Consider the following 19,778-nt stretch of genomic DNA (forward strand, 5'->3'; position numbering starts at 1 on the left):
TATAGCTAGAAAGGGTTTTGTTTTGATTATCTGCATGTTTAAAAGCAGCTGTAAAATGATGTAAGATTAAGGTGGAGCCTTCGCCCTCGTAGTTACGAGGGCAGTGCTTCATAAAACCTAGAAAAAGCACTAGTTTTATATATAATGGCAAAATAAGGAGAAAAACATAAGCCGATATCAGTATATGTATAAACAAATGCATTTAACCATGCTAGGAGACCGCATGACAAAGATACAAAATGCATGGATACTATTTTAAATATTTCATTCTTACAAAGCTTCCTGAAAGACTTAGATCGGAAAAATCTTGTCGTAAGGGACTTTTACAGACGAGGTTTTATATTTAGAACTTAGGGCTGGAATCACAGTTCCATGAGGTTAGAGTAAATATAGAAAGTTACAACGCTACAACTTGCTTCCTGGTATGACATAATTATCCTGTTTCAGGATGAGGTCTGCCATACATCAGCACAGCACTGTTCATATATTTCATATTCATATTGAGTAATGCACCTAAACTTGTCATATGATCGACCTCTGGCATCAGGATCACACTAAATATACTTAATATTCCAAGAGGTAAACGAATGCCATGCAGAACTTCCGTGCAAATATTGGACTGTATACTCGCCTGTTAGGATGAAATATTGCGTTTTCGTATAAAACTAGTTTCGTAATCTTAAACGATTCAAATATCGAAAGTTTTCATTTTGGGAAAATCTTTAGAGTCATACTGTTATAATAGGGTCATTTTCTCGTACAATTAAGCCAGCCAAAGCTGCTAAATATCTTGTATTTTTAAGATGTCATTCATAAGTGTCATTTCAAATGCTTTTTATTATTGAATGTTCGATGCCCCCGTTAAACCGACTTCTCTGTATGTCTAGTTACTCTCGTCTGCATGAGTATTTTTAGCAGTGTTCCTATATCGTGAGTAATTCAAGTATATAGCTGAGATGAGTGTGTTTCAGAAATGAAATGATATCCTTTTTGTTAACGAAATTGACCCAAATCGACTTATAAAAACTGCTCTCAATATACACGCCTTAAATTTAGATATTTCCATATTATATAAGTTTATTCCATGTTTGTATATTGATAAATTGCAACAACTCTTCCCATATATGTGGGAAATAAGGCAGCCACCTCTCGAACATATGGCCGATAAAATGCTCGCTATCTCGCTTAAGGTTTCATTTCGATTGATCAAAATTTTTTCGGCGTTTTTATAACTATAATGTTCAGCGGGATTGCGTTCCTTTTTAGATATAGATCCACCCACATTCTCGTATTGAACACCCGTTCACTTCTATACAACATGATCTCATATTGAATCAAAGAAATAGATCAACTTGTTTGCGACCTAAAACACCTGCATGTGAACAATTGTAGAAGTTTTTTTCCTGAATGGCCATGCTTATTAAATTTACTTCAGGCAGCCGTTAAATAGTCCTGAGATGAAGCCATATGTTCGCCGAAATATGGACACAAATTTGCAAATTCTATATTTAGTTTGTTTGAATAAATTTTGACATATTTAGTCATTGAACAGTATCATGTGCTTTCATGAAGTTAATATAAGCATAGTAAAATACACATGACACGTCCTTCCTGCCTAAATTAGCCCACATTCAAGAACATGTACAACCTCTGCATGATCTAACCATGCTTAACTCAGTCAACTGAGAGAGAACACGCGAGAGACTTAACTCTACTCACATGAGTTCTGTACAACATCAGATCACTTTAAGGTAGCTTTCATTCAAGAACATGTACAACCTCTGCATGATCTAACCATGCTTAACTCAGTCAACTGAGAGAGAACACAGGAGAGACTTAACTCTACTCACATGAGTTCTGTACAACATCAGATCACTTTAAGGTAGCTCTCATTCAAGAACATGTACCACCTCTGCATGATCTAACCATGCTCAAATCAGTCAACTGAGAGAGAACACAGGAGAGACTTAACTCTACTCACATGAGTTCTGTACAACATCAGATCACTTTAAGGTAGCTCTCATTCAAGAACATGTACCACCTCTGCATGATCTAACCATGCTTAACTCAGTCAACTGAGAGAGAACACAGGAGAGACTTAACTCTACTCACATGAGTTCTGTACAACATCAGATCACTTTAAGGTAGCTCTCATTCAAGAACATGTACCACTTCTGCATGATCTAACCATGCTTAACTCAGTCAACTGAGAGAGAACACAGGAGAGACTTAACTCTACTCACATGAGTTCTGTACAACATCAGACCAGTTTAGTCTTTCTTCATAATAACCTGAATGAAAACAGACCATTTTGGTTTTGGTACGAGAGAGGAAACTAGGCGAACGTGTATACTTATTGAAATCACAGAAAAATTGCTTAAACAAACTAATAAAATGATTTTTAAAGATGCAATAAAACGCATGATTCGATGCTGAAAATGGCAAATAATTTCCACCAACAGTGGCCAAAAATCCTTGAAAGGAAATGCTTGTATAACAACGTATTTAAATTATTGTCTTTTTGCCTGTATATGGTAAATCAGTTCAAACGTTTGAAGACAAACAATGATCTGCGACGAGATGGGATCGTCTGTGGTTTCCGGGTGAGTCTTACTGGGCTGGCCAAAAACAGGAAGCAATTCTCAAGAGGGAATACTACCTCAGCAGTCTGCCATCCGATTCCGGATTTCTTAATCTCGTTCAAGCGCAATTTTCCGTGTATGACGTCATTCCAGCATAGAAAACGATAGGTATTTATTTCGTGACGTAATGAATCACCTTACCGGACGTGTTTTTAAGAAGAAAGGAAATTGAGCTGGTCACGTAGAAAAGGAAAGCGCGAATTATTGTGGAAACATTTTTGATGGGTTTCCCATCGAACTGACTGATTATTTTGAAAGTGATTATACTTTTAAATCGACGGTGGAATTAATGCGAAGGACTTGCTTGTTTTTTGTTGAGAAGTAATAGTTAGACTCACTTGCAAGTCTAACCATGAACTTCGAAGTAAGAAGCTCTATATATACATAGAGCCCTCTCTGTGTCAGAGTAAATCTGAGACCTGAACTAAACAGTATAGCGACTTAGTTGAATCCTACGCATTGAGTCCTAACATTCTACACATTCTATACATTGAATCTAAAATTTACCGCATACAATTAGAAATATAAAAGTGCAGATATTTATATTTCAAGCGATATTTTAATACTGTGAGTAATCTTACCTTTAAGCTGGAAATTTTCCTTCAAACGATGCCCTCTGATTTCCAGATCCTCACGAATCAAACAAGCCTGTCTAAACGAGTCTAAAACTATCGGCATATACGAACAGTAGCTGTGGTATGTATTTATATCAATAAAATATTACTCGAAATTCATTTTTATGTACAATACACATATAATTTGGTTATAAAATATTAAAAATTGTTAAAAAATTTCATTCGTGTTCATCAGCTAATCGACACGTTCCGAATAGACGAACCCCATCCGAGGCCGAAGCGTCCCGCGGATGAACATTATGAATTACGTAATGCTTTCCAAAATCGTGTCTCACTTGGATTTAGATGAACGCATCTCATCAAGAGTCTCTTTCTCGCCAGACCATCCACGTTCATCGCCATTAAATACAGAAGAATATCTTGCAATGTGTTGCAAAAGTTCTCGCTAGTTGCATTCTCAATCACTTCCTGTAAGTAAAATGATGAATTGGAATATCAGAGAACCAGCTTCATATTGCTAACTCTACTAGTAAGTCCCGTTGGAAAAGTTAAACTGAAGGACCCCAGGCAGACCATAATGCTGTTAATCAAGATAGGAAGGAAGTCCTTATCTAAACACGTCTGCAAGCGAGGTTTTTACCATATTTATGTCAACCAAACATAGTTGGGGTTGTTCCATACTCTTTTTTTCTTCAATGACATTGCGTTATCACAATATCATCCTCGAACCTTACGACGTTGTACTTACATCAAGAGTTTCTCCCTTTTTCGGTCGCTTCAAGTTCAACAGAACAAGATAAAGATTTGCCACATCAGCACAGCCTGCGCTGTTGTTAACCAAACTGAGGGTATCTTTGCCTTGCCTAAGAAAAAAACGATGAATTAGACACCGAATATAGTGGCCTACTTCTGTCAGTAACTATACAGCATCCTGATTACACTTTCACCTAGGTCAAACACGAGTTGAAAACTGTATGTTCAAGCCGCAGGGAGGTTGTGCAGTAAATATTGTGGTACATATAGAACCACAACCTAAATCTGAGCTACCCTAAATCGACTCGGGAGGGTTCGATAAAGTTGGAGACTCCATGATAGACATCAATAAAAGCCAACACATATTAAGTAATTCAATACAAACTAATTTGAATAAAGGTTATCGGCACCTGATGCGGTTTTGCAAGTAATGTGCAATTCCTCTCAGAAGCAATGCAGCCGAGCAGTTTGGGACAAGCTTCACAGTCTATAACGAAACAAGTGTGTTAACTTCTTCAGCATGTACAGCCAGTAATTTTCACATCGTTAAGGTGAAGATGTGTGGAACTTTAACATTTATACAACACCTCATTCGTGGCTTCAACAATCAGGTCTAACCAATGAGTTGAGTCTTCTTTGACCTAAACAGTATTATTAAAATGCGTCACACGTTTTTGATAGTGGAAATGTGTGATTTCTGAATGCAGAAATAGATGGAAAATGAATAAAACAAACCAAGGCTTGACGTAAAGCGAGATGAGATAAACGAATGAGAGAGAAAACTTTGCCATGTAACGATCTGTGAATATAAAAACTCAAGTTGAAATATCCTATGCATGAGAGCTTTCTTCGGTATTCAGAAGAACTGTATCTAACCCTTCTCTACTGGATAACTCCAGAGAATTTCGATAGCAGAACTCAGCTGCCTTTATGAAACCATGTTGCTCATGAAATAATCCAGCAAACTACAAGGTAAGAAAGTTATGTCAGTTGGATAAACCAGAAGGAATCCTCCTTTGGTGGTGATGAAGTCCACAGCAAGAACAAACACCACGACCCGGGCAACTTTTGCAGTCATTTCAAACGAGACTAACCTGCCAAGCATAGCAATCTTGTCTGTTGAGGGTCAGCACCGTTGCCATGTCTTGAAGACAGCTCGAGTTATCTAAACCATCATTAAAAGACCGACAATTGATCTCTACGAGAAGCAGCTTGATTCTGTCCGTGAAAGAGGAGTCTTCCGACCAAATCTGAAGCGCCTGAAAAACAAGTAAAAGATATTTCAGAAGATCAATTTCGCTTCTTTCATAACCTAGAAACACTGTCACCAAAATTCCACGGAAATAATTTCAAGACATCTTCCTAGGATTATTATACAGTGTAGGTCGTAATTTTGCATAAGTCGTAGATATTGAACGTGTCATCTACTCACCTGAGCACAGTGTTGAATAGCTTCATCCGTTTTCCCAGAGTAGTACAAAGAATATCCATAATGAAGAGCAAACCACTTCTGGTTTTCATCTGCCATGTTTATATTCCGTCTTTCAAAAACGTCTGGCCTTGTGAGAAGACGATCAGCGGCTTCGATGGCTAGAAAAAGATCGATTCAAATAAATAATTTGATAGACGTTTATTAATGTATAAAATTTTAAACTAGTAGCGTCAAACCTTCAGTTAATCCAAAGTGTGTGACCAGCTCACAAAGTCTTTTTCTTCGAGCCGTGCTTTGGTATGTAGTTTCCTCAGTCACTGCTGCTGAGAGCAAGGCCCAGTTGGTCAAACAATCTGGTCTCATATGGACCGTTTTCTGGGCTGATATTAGTCCAGGTGAGATTCTGCTTTGTTGAACACACGTTGGATCACGACCGGAACCGATTGCACTGTAGGCACACGTGATTGAAACATCCTGAGAATGAAAACGTTGAAAGAAATAAGACTTGGTTCTACAAATGAGGTTATTCAGGCCTGTGGCGAACCTTGGTCGTGAAGAGAGATTTGAAGTAGTAAAATAGACGTTTTTAGGTGTGTTTGTTTGAAACGACCATTACAGTTGCAAATAGAAACGAAACACTTTCATCTTACAAACGTTGGTACAAAAAAATATATTGTTTCTTCTAATATTCTATGTTCACTGCACCTCAACATTTCTGTCTCCAAGTCTGTGCGCAGCATCAGCACATCTTCCAGCCTCCTGTTTCGGAAACGAAGAACAGTTTTGCATCAACAGTTTTGATAAGAAAGTGACAAGAACTAGTGTAAACATTGTACACACCTTCAACTGATTCGTCTGAAAACGAAGAATGAACTTGGCCAAGCAGTTCCACAACAAACTGCTGTGGGGTCTTCTATAAATCTCTTTCACGATATAAATCTTACCAGCATTTGGACTCCCCTTAAACATTGGCCGCGTAAATTGTAGAGATAAAATCCACATCATATTAAAAACAAACAAAAATATGGCATTCTCTCGACTCAGTCTTTGTACCTGCAAAGCGTAGAAACTTGCAAAAAGAAAGCTTGCCTCGGAAATCAAGTTTTCATCGCCTAAAGATTCAATGAACTCTTCAGAAATGAAAATATTTTTCGTGACTTGTTCGGCCAAGTGAGGTCGACATGATTCACAGACATGGTCTCATTCAATATTCGTTTACAATGTAGTTCCTTAAATCATTAACGTAAGCTAGACTAACTGCCTGGTTATTTTCTGGCTAAATCCATTGATAATGGACTTCCCAAGCAATTTTAGTTCAGGACAAACCTTTTTGTCCAATCTTGACAAGTTCAGCGAGTGCTGCAGCAGCCAGCGTGATGTCAGACGTGATCAAACCCAGGGCGCTAAGAGCAAGAAGACCTTGTTCGCTGGATGGCCTTAGGTCGGAACTACGACGAAATATATATGAGAGAAAAACATGAACGGCTAAGAATACAAAACAACTCTCTGACGGGCTGACATTCAGTAGAAGAGACTCACCTTTCACATAAATCAAGCTTAGCTTCATCGAGCTGGTTTGACATGTATCTCACCATACCCATCGCAGCGCGAACATGAGATTTCTGAGCCTCGCTTGTGGCCAGAGCGAAGGCTTGCTCGTAGGCTAATAGGAATGAAATATTCAAAACTAGAAATTAAAATCCTAACAACACGATTGTCAATCTATACATATACTTCCTCGGCCTTCGTTTAACACGATTTCCTTCTCTCAGGAGTTGTCTATCCCAGCGACCTTTCTTAGGTTGAAGAAAGCTGAGGTGTCCTAATATCTCTAAGAATGAAGTCAAACCATGTTTTAACAAACCTTGATAGCTTTGCTGAAAATCACCGAGCATCAGGAAAGACAAAGCCAAGCCAGTGATATGATGGAAATTACTCAATGGACTGATTTCTTGATACACGTTTATTGACTCACTGTATTTTCCCAGAGCACTGTGAAAGGTTATAAAAACTATCAGAAAGGGAATGAAATAAAATAACGGGGTCATATCAGCAATGAAGACAAGCATCAATCATGCTTACCGCAAGACTCTGGCATAGTTAGCTCTAACAATGTTACAATAATCGTTGTTGACATTCTCAGCGCTCTTCAATAGTTCTAAAGAACTGTTAGAAACATATCAAGAGTGAAATATACTCTCATACAACCATCTTCTAGAAAGGCAGTGGCTTTATCCACACACAAGACTGCAAGCTCATGAAGGGAAATAAGAAACGTTTCATACCAGCTGTAAAACTTCGCTGCTTGACTGTAAAGTTGTTGATGTTCCATTAAAATACCGTGCATGTTATAAGCGCAAGGATTGTTCTTGATTTGATCTAAAACATATCAAAATTTGTAGGAATTTTTGCATTATATAGCTAACACCATTCAGACGCAGGATCGTTTCAGAAATGCTTCAGATGAAAGCTTCATATGCACCAACCTGAATACTTGGTTAAACCAAACGAAGCAATTAGGACCACGCTTTTAAGCTTGTCTGGTAGATGCGAGAGATCAGCGAAAGGTTTTCCCTTTAACATACACGATGCTTGATCCCTTGGTAACAAAGTATGACAAACCCAGTTGGCATAACCAAGATATCCTTCAACCTAAATAACAAGACACATACCGTACACTACATATAAGCCATACACAATTCACATGATTATATACCAAACACTATGATACTGTGATCATATATAGCACTGTAATGCCATACAGAAACTACATCATCAATATATGTACAGTAACCATTCCTTAAGGACCATCCAGTCATCACGATACCATGCAATAACCACCCAAACAACGTTTTAAAATTGTTTTATCTTCGTACGTGTGTTCCAAGCTCGTTGGAGTGTCGATAGAGATCCATTGCTTCAATATTGGCAAACATTTCAGCAATTGTTGCTTGCCCTATCCAAGCTTGAGTATAGGTAGGGTCAGTACACTGAGCTGCGTTGAACGCTTTGTTAGCCATCTATAAGAGACAATTTACTTCATATATAGTAAATCATTGCACACCGGGTCATCTTTTATTGATCCAGTGTTTCTACAAGAGCGAACCTAAACTATAAACTAACTTTACTTACACTGGGTAGCTCTATCAGTTCTAAACTGTTCTTTAAGAAGAAAACAGAGGTATATATCCTAGCAAAAGTCTGGTTGAAACCTGCAACTTACATCTGCCTTTCCATATCGCAAATACAAAACTCCCAAGTTTGTCCAAGCTGTTGCATTCTACAAAGAAAATAGACAATCTATTCAAATATTTGTCATAAGGATCTTCAAAGGCATGTACACACTTCTCACATAGCTTCAAGTCAAGCTTCAAAGCAACTAAACAACTCCTCACTTTCTGCGATTCAATTGATTTGATAAATGAATGTTGACTGAGCTCTGGGTTGTTCACATCTAAATAATGGTTGGAGAGAAGACAACGTGATTATCATCGTACTAATCTAACAATAGTTTGAACCTGAACAATGTTATCATCGCATCCTACCTTCTGAAGCAGCGACCAAGCCAAGGGTATTCCAGATGATGTAGTTATCAGGTTCTATGTTTAGAGCTTTCTTTAGCGCCTAGAAAATGAAAATGAACATATATATTGCATTTGGTCTCCAACTAGAGATTTCATTCAACAGGGTTCAGCCAATTTCATGAACTAATACTATATCACTTCACTGAAGCTTGGTTTTTCCCATCATGACAGAGAGAAAGGTGTTTCAATAACAGTGCGTTACCTTCATTGATCTTTCACATAGTTTTCTTCGTTCATTGGGGTCTTTGTCGATCTAAACAGGATTGAAAGACGATACTACAATAAGCATTAACCTTGTATAGTATTTTTAGTAATGTATAGTGTCGTATAGTGTCGTATAGTGTCGTGTATTGTCGTAAAGTGTCGTATAGTAGTGTAAAGTACTGCATAGTTATGTATAGTACTGAAAAGTATAGTATATACCGTAGAGTGATTTATGGATCTTGAATGACACATAATAATAACAAGGCTTTTTTTATAATTGAAGAGATGGTTTCTCTCCTCATTCTAACTGTTGTCATTGCGTGTTGCCTTCAAATACTTACTGAAGACATTTTGAAATAACTCAGACCAACATCTTGCCAAAGACTTGCGCAGGACGAATTATAACGAACTGCTTGACCAAAACAACTGAAAATAGAGTTTGAAATCTTTATCGAACCTTGCACGTAATTCGATATAATTAACCACCAAAACCTTCACACCAAATGATAGAAAATTCTAGATGATAAAGTCTACCTTGCGGCAAGGCTCAGAAGTTCCATTTTAGTAACAGCGCTATCGTCTTCTAACTTCAGGAATTTTCGAAGACTTTCAGGTAGTTCAACTCTGAAATTGTTATAGTGTTTATTTTGGTGAGTGATTGAAGAAAACTAAAGTGAATAACGACGGCGTCTGATGGTATTCTCGTATCTTACCTTACTTTTGTTTCATGGATATTAAATACAAGTGAACAAGCATCGCCTTGCAGTTTCCAAACACATGATAGACTACCATCACATTCTATACCGCTACAGAATGAGTAGAATAAACAAACAAATAAACAAACTGACAGAACACAAACAACAAGACTAAACAGCGAAAATAAACACAAATATAGGAAGAAGGTTAAAGTCAAGATACCGTGCCAAAATATTGACCGCATTCTGAATATAATCCAAAGCTCTGCCGTGAAAGTCTTGCTCAAGAGAGGACCTTGCGTACGAAATGTAAGTCGCACCCAGTCCTGGAGAAAAACCAAACACAAAAAGTTTAACTCGTTCTGGAAAACTGAATACCATATCTTAAGAGCCTCATTCCATTCCAATGATCGTTATTACAGTGACATACCTTTCAATGCTGGAACGTAATCACAGTGTTCAGAGAGAATTGTTTTGTAAACCGCCACAGCTTCTTCAAACAAACCCAAAAGATGCTTTACAACTGCAATTCTAAACGAATCACTATATTTCACCGCATTGCACGTTAGAAGACCAAGAATATAGATGTATGTGGATACAGAGTACTTACTGATAGTGCGAGTACAGCAGAGATGGATTTAACTAACACAAGAAAAACAGAATGTCGTGGATATATAATTCATACACAGATATCATTCATACTGTATCTAATACAAAAGGTATCAGAATCATCTTCAGAGATATGAAATGTTAAATTGATAGTCTAGATTATGAATCAATCGAGATTAAACGAAACGAGAAAGTTGCTAAGATATAATTTTATCCACAAGGGCGAGACTTAATCGCAATGCCAAAGTAAAGAAATTGTTCAAATATGTCTCTCACCTCTGTTGCCCGAGTAAACGAAGCCAATGCAGGTGTATAACTGCCTCGACTCATGTATGCCTCGCCCAGACATTCCCAAGTGTTTCTAAAAATCATATATAAAAGAACAGACGTCGTTCAGGGTGAAAATAACATATATACTGCATGTTTCTTTTATTTTCAAAAGGAATATCCATTGAGATTGTAAAGCTTCCAATACGTACGCGTCAAGGTCATCCACTCGTAAAGCGTTCTGAAAACTGAAATTTTTGAAAATCTTTTAGAATTGTTGTGCAAGAAATGATGTGTCGACTTTCGACGAAAATGGGGCAAAAACATCGCACTGAGGTGAGGGAAACTACTGACCAGTGAACAGCATCGTTGAACTGCTCATTCTTAAGATGATACAAGCCAAGACGTAGAAATGCCCATTTTACTCTGCAAGTACATCAAGATAGATTAAACAAGGCCTCTCTACTGTACCTGTTTAACCCAACCAGTTATACCTATACCTATGGGCAGCCGTTACCTTAAAAAATAATGCACATTTTTGGATTATTTTTGGTGGTAATGGCCGCCCATACTTACCTTCCTACGCCAGTTTTTACTGCAAATTTTCTGCAGAGTTCAGCAGCTTGTTCCTAGAAGAGAATACGGTTGAAACGTTAGAGCGAAGCTCCCATGCAAGGACTGGATGTGAGACGAACATGCATCCGTTAGTTGACGTTACCTCTTGTCCTGAGCTCATATATGCATCGACCAAAGCTTCAGCAGTTTCGTCGCAAAGTGGACTCAAATCGTGAGACTTCTTGTAACAGCGCAATGCCTTGCTAAACATTGAACCGTAGTAGGTACATATTAGTAGCCGATAAAAGCTGCTCAAGTTCTTAGTCAGAACCAGACGTGTTTGAGAAAGGAATGGAAGAAACTAATTCTTACTTCATGTCCTCGTCCAACCGTCTCATAATATTTACCAAGATATAAAAATGTCGTGGGAATATAGGAGTCTAACTTGGCCGCCTAAAATACAGAATATTTAGGCCCGGGTTATCAAACATCGTTTTGAATTTTGATCGTATTGAGGTGCACATAAAGTTATTGAAAATAGCCTGTCTTTGTTTTACTGGTCCATTCTCACGTACCTTCAACAAATGCTCTAAACACTTGTCCCTATCAGTTCTATATCGCCCTTCCATTTTCCAATAAAGTTTGCCAAGATTAAGATGATTTTCAGCAACATCTTGCTGCAGTTCAATCGCCAAACGAAAACTAAAAAAAAGACAGTTCTTAATCGACTTGCTTAATGTGCCGTTACTCTACCAGAGTTCCCACTTCATCAGTTTCATCTACAATATGTATCCAGTCAACTATAATTTCGGCTTAGCTGCGAAAAATGTGTTATTCACAGAAGTGCAGCCTCCACAATTCCCTCACCTTTTCTCGGCATTTTCAAATTCATCTTGAGCGGCATAAATTTCTCCCTATAGTGTAAAAAGCACTGAGTAGATGATGGATTTGCAGACGACGTTTCAAATTTACTTGCTTTAAAATTTCTGATGCCGTAGTCCGTACCTCGAGCGTTAAACATTTTGGCGAATCTTTTTCAATGATATTGCAGACGTTTTCAAAACACTAGCAACAAAGACAAGTAGAAACAGAAATTATTTAATGAATTTGTTTGCTTTCAACTTGATGGCCTGACCTAAATATTTTATTTTACAATCTATTCTAGTTATATTCTAGTTCTATTCTAGTTAATCAAGATATATTACTGATGGTACATACCTGTCTTGCTTCCTCTAAATCATGTTTTCTGACAAATATCCTGCCAAGTTCAATGGAAACATTGGGATTGTTTGGTTGTAACGCATTGAGCTAAAAATCATTGGAAAAGTAAAAAAGATGATTTCACACACAATGTTACCACAGTACAAAGAGATCAAACTAAATCAGTCTCGATGACTTCACTGTACCTCTTGTAGTAATTCAATTGCATTAGTTATCCCGTTCTTTCCCAGCCAACTGCTGGCTTTTGCTTTGCAGAAACTTGAAAAAAAGAAAAACAATTAATAATTTGTTGGAAATCATAAATAAGTTTACTGCAAGTACCTAAGATTAAAATGAACATCGTCATGATTATATGACATGTCTCGATCATCCTTCATGACCAATATTCCTAGAGAAAAAAGTAAAATGTGGTAACAATGTATCTATAAGTAACTCTGTACATACATGTACTCTAGTACAGTGAAATTATAATCGTTTTGTAAATGTACCAGAATACCTGTGTTAGAATTTTGAAAAGCTTTGTCATATTTGTGATGGAATAACTGGGCTTGTGTCATGAAATACCACGCAACTGATGAAGTGCCACAAAGCTGAAGACCTGGGAACAGAAAGAGACAATATACCATACAAAACATGATCTCCATCCTATATGCATTAGGCAACTTTAACATGCAATATTGACAGTTAAACATTGAAAATATTTATTATTTCTTGTTAACCATGATCTGAGCCAGACAATGCTAACCTACCCTTATCTAAAACTTCTTCAACTTCTTGAAAATTCTTTTCCAACAATTTAATTTTCCCCAAACCAAAATGAGCAAAAGGTGACTCAGGATTGAGCTGCAAAAGTTCTTCATAAATCTCCGCTTCTTCAACATCAACTTCTGTAAGTTCAAATGAGTTTCTCACTCACAGAATTATGCAGCAAAAATAAAGGTACAGTAATTTAGAATTTCTGGTACTGTTGACGACAGCATTACCTGAAGTCTGTCCAAGATAGAGTCGTGCAAGGAGATTCAGAGCAAACTCATCTTTTTCAAAAAAAGCTTTCATTCGTTTTGCCTCAGATATTACTTCCCTTACAGGAAATGCTCCATTACCATGCTAAAGTTAAACATCTCATGTTAAAAAATCTATATACTAGCACATAGCACTGGATATTCATTGTACCCATGGTAATGCATAGTGAAATTGGACCAAAGAAATGATATTTTCTGGAGAAATGCTTAACACTATATATGTACCATTTTGTCCAGAAGTAGGTTGAGATAATTTTGAAAATACTGATGTGTTTCCTCACTTGGTTCAATGCCTTCGCTTAGAAATTTCCTATATGAATTTATTAACTAGAAAAAAGAGAAAAAAAGTTAATTTAGAAAGTCAGTTAATTAAGCATGATGTAGGACAGGTTAGAAAATTGAAAAACAGTACCTCATCTGATTGTTCAGCAGTCAAGTCATTCTACAGAAAGAACCACAAAAAATTGACTCATTCACTAGGTTAAAAAAGCATACAGTGTGACAACCTCAGTATATCTAAAAGAAGCAAGGATACCTTATTTTCCACCAGGAGGTCAATAGTTTTACAGCACAAGAATCCCTTGTCTTTATCACAATCTGCATCGCAAAGCAACTTCAGCAGGGTCAGTGCCTTGAATTAAAAATTCAAGTAAGAAGAGCTGAACTGATATGAGAGCTCATATGCAAAGAGTGGTACGTATCTATAAATGAATGCATACCTCATCAACATTCTTCAATGTTTTATATATCTCAATTAACTTCAAAACATTATCTGACCACTTCTTTTTGTCATCATTCTCATAATGTTTCATCAATCTTTTGTAAACTTCAATACGTTCTTCATTGCTTGCAATCTCTGGTTCTTTCTCGTGCAATGATGATAAACCCTGAACGAAACAAAGCTTTAACTAATCTGTGCAAGCCTTGCACCCTGGATTACACCAGTGACCAGACGTGGTTTCCAGACCAGAGTTGGGTGTTGCCACACCCGAGATGAAATCAGTTACTGTAACGTCTCGGCGCACCCGAGTTCGATTTTGCCCCTAAATACAGTCGGGAGTCTGCACCCGAGATTTTGGCAAAAAGTGTCAAACTCTGCAATCTGGTATACACCAGACATTGATTGAATATAACAAAGCAAGCTTTATATTAAGCTAAGCTAATTCTACATGGATTTCAGAGAGCATACCTGCCATGCAAGAATATTGTCTGAATTCACTTCGATAGCTTTCTTATACGCAGCCAACGCTTGCTCTGGTTTCCCCACTTCAATGGAAGCAACCCCAACAAATACAAATGCATTATAGTTTGCCTTATCCAACTTCAGAACTGCCTAAAATAAACAAAAGCCTGCGGTTTCACTTCAAACTTATACGGAAAAGAGAACACATAAAGCACAATCGATGGGTCTTACTTTGCAATGTTTTAAAGCTGCATGATAATCTTTATTTTGAATTGATTCACGGGCACTTTTTAGTTCATTTTTTACTTCTTTGGAGGCCATATTGGAAACCGCGCGGTTTAGATAAAATTTTTGGAGATCTGGAATCAAGGTTATTCATTGTCGCAATTAACTCTATTAAATTGGTCAATTTATAGCTTAATTAGCAACTTACATAATTTCTTCAAATCCCACAATAACTTTTTTTATTTGTCGGTCAGGTTTTCGGAGTTACTTCCTCTTACTAAGCATTCCATATTATGGTCATATATACGTGGATTTTAGTAAAGTTTATAGTGCTGTAGGTTCATATGGGTTGTTTTGCTTGCGAGATATTCTATAGTTATTCCAATTCATACTTTTTCATTTTAATTAATAACGTATATAAGCACAGTTATATAAGTCATTGACTCTACTCCAAAATGACTATCACCAGGAAGTTGGTCGCTTTTTAAAACAACAATGCAATGCGCTATGAAAGGGTTGTCTTCTATAGTTGTATGGCTACGTATATAGTCCCAGCAATACTTGCAACGCCAATGATCACATAATCCATCTCGACGTCTTGAGTGTCTTTGTTCAATTTTGGGCGCTAAATAACAATATATGAATATATGCCCCGCCAGCAGCAGCTGAAAGCTGTTGCCGAAATTCATGGGTTGCCATTGGTTTCAATATTTCTGAGATATTTCAAGAATCACTGAAGTTACACCCTGAATCACCTTTAGCCATTTAACCACCTCGATATAACAATTTTAAATTGTTAAAATAATCTACTAAATCTATATTACCAAGGTGCAAGCGATTCTTAACGCAAGAATGCGTTAAATTTTTCATAGTCTCTAAGTCTTTCATAAGTGACTGGGAGCACAATATTTCAAGAGGCGATTTCCGTTTGGTAGTGCTGAACTAACTGAAGGTTGGTATCAGAATTTCACGTCTTTAGCACCACGATATCATTCATTGTTTGACGTTGAAAAGGAAAAACATAATGACACGAATATGGGTGAGTAAAATACATACCCTACAAGTGTACCTTGAATTATATACTGTATGTTTTAAATGGTTGATGAAGGTAATTGCTATTTACTTCATATGTTACTACACTCCAGTAAGAGCATTAGAAGAATATTGTTATAACCAAAATTGATGACATCAAAGATATTCAAGCTTACCAAGGGAAATTCTTTATGTTTTTTTTAGTTCAACTTGTATTATTTCATTTCATTTTAAATGGTTTCGTTTAGTTTGTGAATGTGAGACGATAAGATTAAAATAAAGTATTCATTTTATGGAGTTCGAAAGCAAATGACAATAGATTATCTGGTGAAAATGAATCTTTGCGATCAATACGACAAATATATCTTCTCTGCGGCTGTTATTATGAATATCATTTAATTAAATATTTTTGGATTTAATGACCGGCAATTTTGGATATTGAAGAAATGAATGGCGCACAATTATTGCGTTTATACCATTTTTAATTCATTACGAGCGTGGTAAAATGTGTTCTTGAATGACTAGCTAGCGTTACTATTTGAGAATTAATTATTCCCAATGATTATTCCCCATTCCCTTTCGCTTCAATGGCCAAGGTTGCAGGAAGCTAGGGAAAGGTGTTTCCAAGCAATAGAAGCTAAGGTAATCATAAGATTATTATCAGGATATCACGCGGCACGAAAATACTGCAGAGACGATGAGCATTGTTAGTAAACAGAGCTACGGTAGTTATTTAAATGAGGTCAGTCAGTATAGGCTAAATTTAACTGCAAACATAAATAGGTGAAATAAACGAATCTTCAATCAATGTGCTATTAAATCTTTCTGTTTTTTTAAAGAAATCTACACCGTTCTCGTATTTGTTTTGGCGGTGATATTTTCCTTCGTTCTTGCCTTGACGATCGTATTGGCAATTCTCTTACGAAGGCGATATTTCTACCAATTAAAACACATCTCTGAAACCGAGCCATTCACCCCACAATTACCGCGGCGAAGCGTCACGAAACAGCGTGAAAAACGGCCTGTCAGTTATGCAAAGGAACCGTTAGACGAAGGTCCGGACAACGTTTTTGAAGAGCAAGGTCAAGAACAACAATCAACAAATTCGTCACAAATCACGTTCTCATTGTTTCATCAACCTAGCGACGATCTTTTAGTTCTGGACGTATGGTCCGTGACAGACACTCCTCCAGATTTCGTAAGAGGCTACATCGAAGCCCAGTTGTTTCCCTCGGATTTTGAGCCCGGCCAATTTCGTACAAATGTTCGAGAATATGCAGAGAACGGGGTTGCCTTCAATGAAAGTTTTGGCATTCCTAATGTTAGCTCTGAAATGCTAGAGAAAGTTTATCTTAAGTTCTTTTTGTACAAAACGTATGGGGTTTATCAACCAAAATGCGTTGGTCATACCGTATTTGCACTCAATGATATACCCTGGAATCCTATTGGAAAAACTCAGTTTAAACAGGAACTTCGTCATGTAAGTAAATTGTTGTGTTTCAATATCGCGTAAGATCTTCATCTTAAAGTTTCAAGTGTTTTCAGAAAGAGATATTATATCATATTCCCTGCGGCTTTCATCGCCCTTGAGTGGTATAATTAGTTCAACTTCAGATTTGTATTATTAGAATGCTTATATATTCGTTTTGAAAAAACAGAAAAATTAACGGTGGATATAGTTGGCTGTTTATGAATGAAAAAATACAACTAGTTTTAAACCAAACTGAACCTTGCAACTTAGATTCTCTGACAGGAATCTAACCCAGGCATCTGTGTTATTTCGGAGCAGTGCATGCCCCGGTTACTAGGCTACGAAGTAATTCGTCTTTGTGAGAAGATGGCTGGGCGGATATTCGCAGATGTAATGTCCGTGTAGTGAGGTTTTTTACAGGCCTTTACTTATGGATTTGACCTAAAGTACAGGCTGTACAGCCACAATTCCAGGTTGCTATTAGCTGCATGTGTTTCTCACAAACTGTAGTTGTTTCAGCGAGACTATATATTCTGGTAGTATTCACATTTTTAGTATGTTCCACGTTCCCATATTAAGTGTTTTCAATGAAAGAGATTCGATGTTTTTTATCACAACACAGGGGATATACAATCCATTTGAAACAGGATAACACATGGGAAACTTGACCTTAGTCCAGATTGATTTGACTTACAAGGAAATATTGATTATTTTAGCATCAAATGAGTGATTCACCGTCTACACCAGTAATCACCACTGACGATGAGTCGCCATGTTCTTCACCATCTCGAAAACGAGACAAAGGAGAGCTTTATGTGTCTTTGAGATATCAGAAAAAATCTGGTCGTATCAACGTTGTCGTGTTGAAGGCTGAAAACATTGAGAGAGGAAGTGTTTTACAAAGTGGTAGGTACTGTTTGATGGTAAATGTTTGATGATAAAAATAACCAAGTCATTCAACTTTTTCCAGATCCCTATGTCAAAATCAAGCTGCTCTATCAGGGGGAGGTGATTGACAAAAAGCAAACGAAATCTCAGAGAAGAAATTCAAGTCCCTGCTGGAATGAACCGTTTGTATTCAATGTTGACGAAGAGAAAGGTTTGAGCAACTACGAGCTCATATTCTTAGTGCGCAGGCGCGATCTACTCTCGCCCCATTCAACCATGGGTTGCGTCCGTATTGGTGCCCAGGTAGGCGGCGCGGGTCAGTCGCATTGGTATGCAATGTTGGCCAAAGGAAACCTCATGAGACAAGTTGCTCGACGCCACAGAATCAAATAAAATTATTGAGAACTTTCCTTCGAGTTTGAACTTCTAAACCAACAGTGGGTTCATTGGTAATAAAAATATACTGATTGTGTTGGAAAGTTTGTTTTATTCAACTTCAATTCTAATGTAGTAAACATTAATCAGATATCGCTGATTTATATACACAAATAATACAATTTATGTACAATGAAACCATGCCATTGTTCGGCTCGTGAATCTAGTCGTTTCCGCTGTATTACCTATGAAAAACCGAATGCCCAAAGAACTAGCTGTTTTGCTAGAGTTAAAAATTATTATTGTTATCCGTGATATGATATAAATGCTGATTTTGTAAGTTAAGTCTCCAAATGTTTAATTATTTTACTCCACGCAATGTGTTCTGGGAATCCAACCCAGAAGCCAAACACTCGCGTTTTTAACTGTTCATGTACAAATAGGATTTCTCTGCGATTTTGTAAAACGTGCAACAAATCCTTTCACTGTTAACGAACACGTTTGGCCCCAGACATGGACACTGTTTTTTAAAGCCAAACGAAAAGGAGGGAAACCGGAGTGCCCGGAGAAAAACCCTCCAAAGGTAACCTGAATTTCAGGTTACCTGACCGGCGTTCCGAATTTGGTAATTTTATTGAGAAATCGCCCAAAATGACGGTCATTCTGGTCATTCATTGACAATTTTTTTCCCTATGGTTCGCCGTTTCAGTTCCGCTCATCCGAACCGAGTCCCAGGAATGATCATGCAATTCTTGAACCTCTTCTATTGGATCCTGGTGGTGGTCTAACGTGCGCAGCGCGCGCAAATCGGCAATTGCAAACAGCAGGCTTTTACAAATTTTATTCAAACTGCGCTTTGTCCGACAGTGGCAACAAAAATTATTCTATTTATTTAAATTCTCATGCATTGTATGATCATGCTTTATTTTGGAACGAAATGCTTGGCATGCTTTTTCATTTGAAACTGATGTAGTAGACAACACTCTTCAATTAAGACATGCACCTAATAGGGCTAAACATGCAATTTACTCATTATGGCTATAAT

At 37.3% G+C, this 19,778-nt stretch overlaps 2 protein-coding genes across 2 annotated transcripts; one reads left to right on the forward strand and one right to left on the reverse strand.

Moving 5' to 3' along the window:
* Nucleotides 1–3,251: 3,251 nt before the first annotated feature.
* LOC114529289 (tetratricopeptide repeat protein 37-like) lies at nt 3,252–15,063 on the reverse strand. Its single transcript, XM_028551046.1, has 49 exons — nt 14,974–15,063; nt 14,749–14,892; nt 14,279–14,446; nt 14,095–14,190; nt 13,972–14,001; nt 13,785–13,886; nt 13,521–13,644; nt 13,287–13,424; nt 13,034–13,135; nt 12,859–12,925; nt 12,723–12,795; nt 12,535–12,624; nt 12,322–12,381; nt 12,184–12,230; nt 11,892–12,018; nt 11,689–11,769; nt 11,480–11,575; nt 11,338–11,390; nt 11,116–11,187; nt 10,974–11,009; nt 10,771–10,855; nt 10,496–10,527; nt 10,316–10,416; nt 10,109–10,211; nt 9,904–9,996; nt 9,725–9,814; nt 9,532–9,616; nt 9,189–9,239; nt 8,948–9,026; nt 8,798–8,856; nt 8,626–8,682; nt 8,279–8,422; nt 7,889–8,054; nt 7,688–7,781; nt 7,485–7,568; nt 7,267–7,394; nt 6,942–7,065; nt 6,729–6,850; nt 6,456–6,514; nt 6,243–6,362; nt 6,108–6,161; nt 5,639–5,876; nt 5,403–5,560; nt 5,065–5,229; nt 4,706–4,935; nt 4,558–4,611; nt 4,381–4,457; nt 3,966–4,080; nt 3,252–3,685 (listed from the first exon to the last, which is right to left on the reverse strand). The coding sequence occupies exons 1-45, from the start codon at nt 15,061–15,063 to the stop codon at nt 4,801–4,803; spliced, it is 4,422 nt and encodes a 1,473-aa protein (XP_028406847.1). The 3' UTR covers nt 3,252–3,685; nt 3,966–4,080; nt 4,381–4,457; nt 4,558–4,611; nt 4,706–4,800.
* A 901-nt stretch (nt 15,064–15,964) lies between these two features.
* LOC114529290 (synaptotagmin-7-like) lies at nt 15,965–18,751 on the forward strand. Its single transcript, XM_028551047.1, has 4 exons — nt 15,965–16,006; nt 16,839–17,479; nt 18,187–18,376; nt 18,441–18,751. The coding sequence occupies exons 1-4, from the start codon at nt 16,003–16,005 to the stop codon at nt 18,749–18,751; spliced, it is 1,146 nt and encodes a 381-aa protein (XP_028406848.1). The 5' UTR covers nt 15,965–16,002.
* The last annotated feature ends 1,027 nt before the right edge of the window (nt 18,752–19,778 follow it).

The sequence above is a fragment of the Dendronephthya gigantea genome, unplaced genomic scaffold (genome assembly GCF_004324835.1).
Source record: "Dendronephthya gigantea isolate DGI-Jeju-01 unplaced genomic scaffold, DenGig_1.0 000056F, whole genome shotgun sequence".
NCBI classification, from domain to species: Eukaryota; Metazoa; Cnidaria; class Anthozoa; order Malacalcyonacea; family Nephtheidae; genus Dendronephthya; species Dendronephthya gigantea.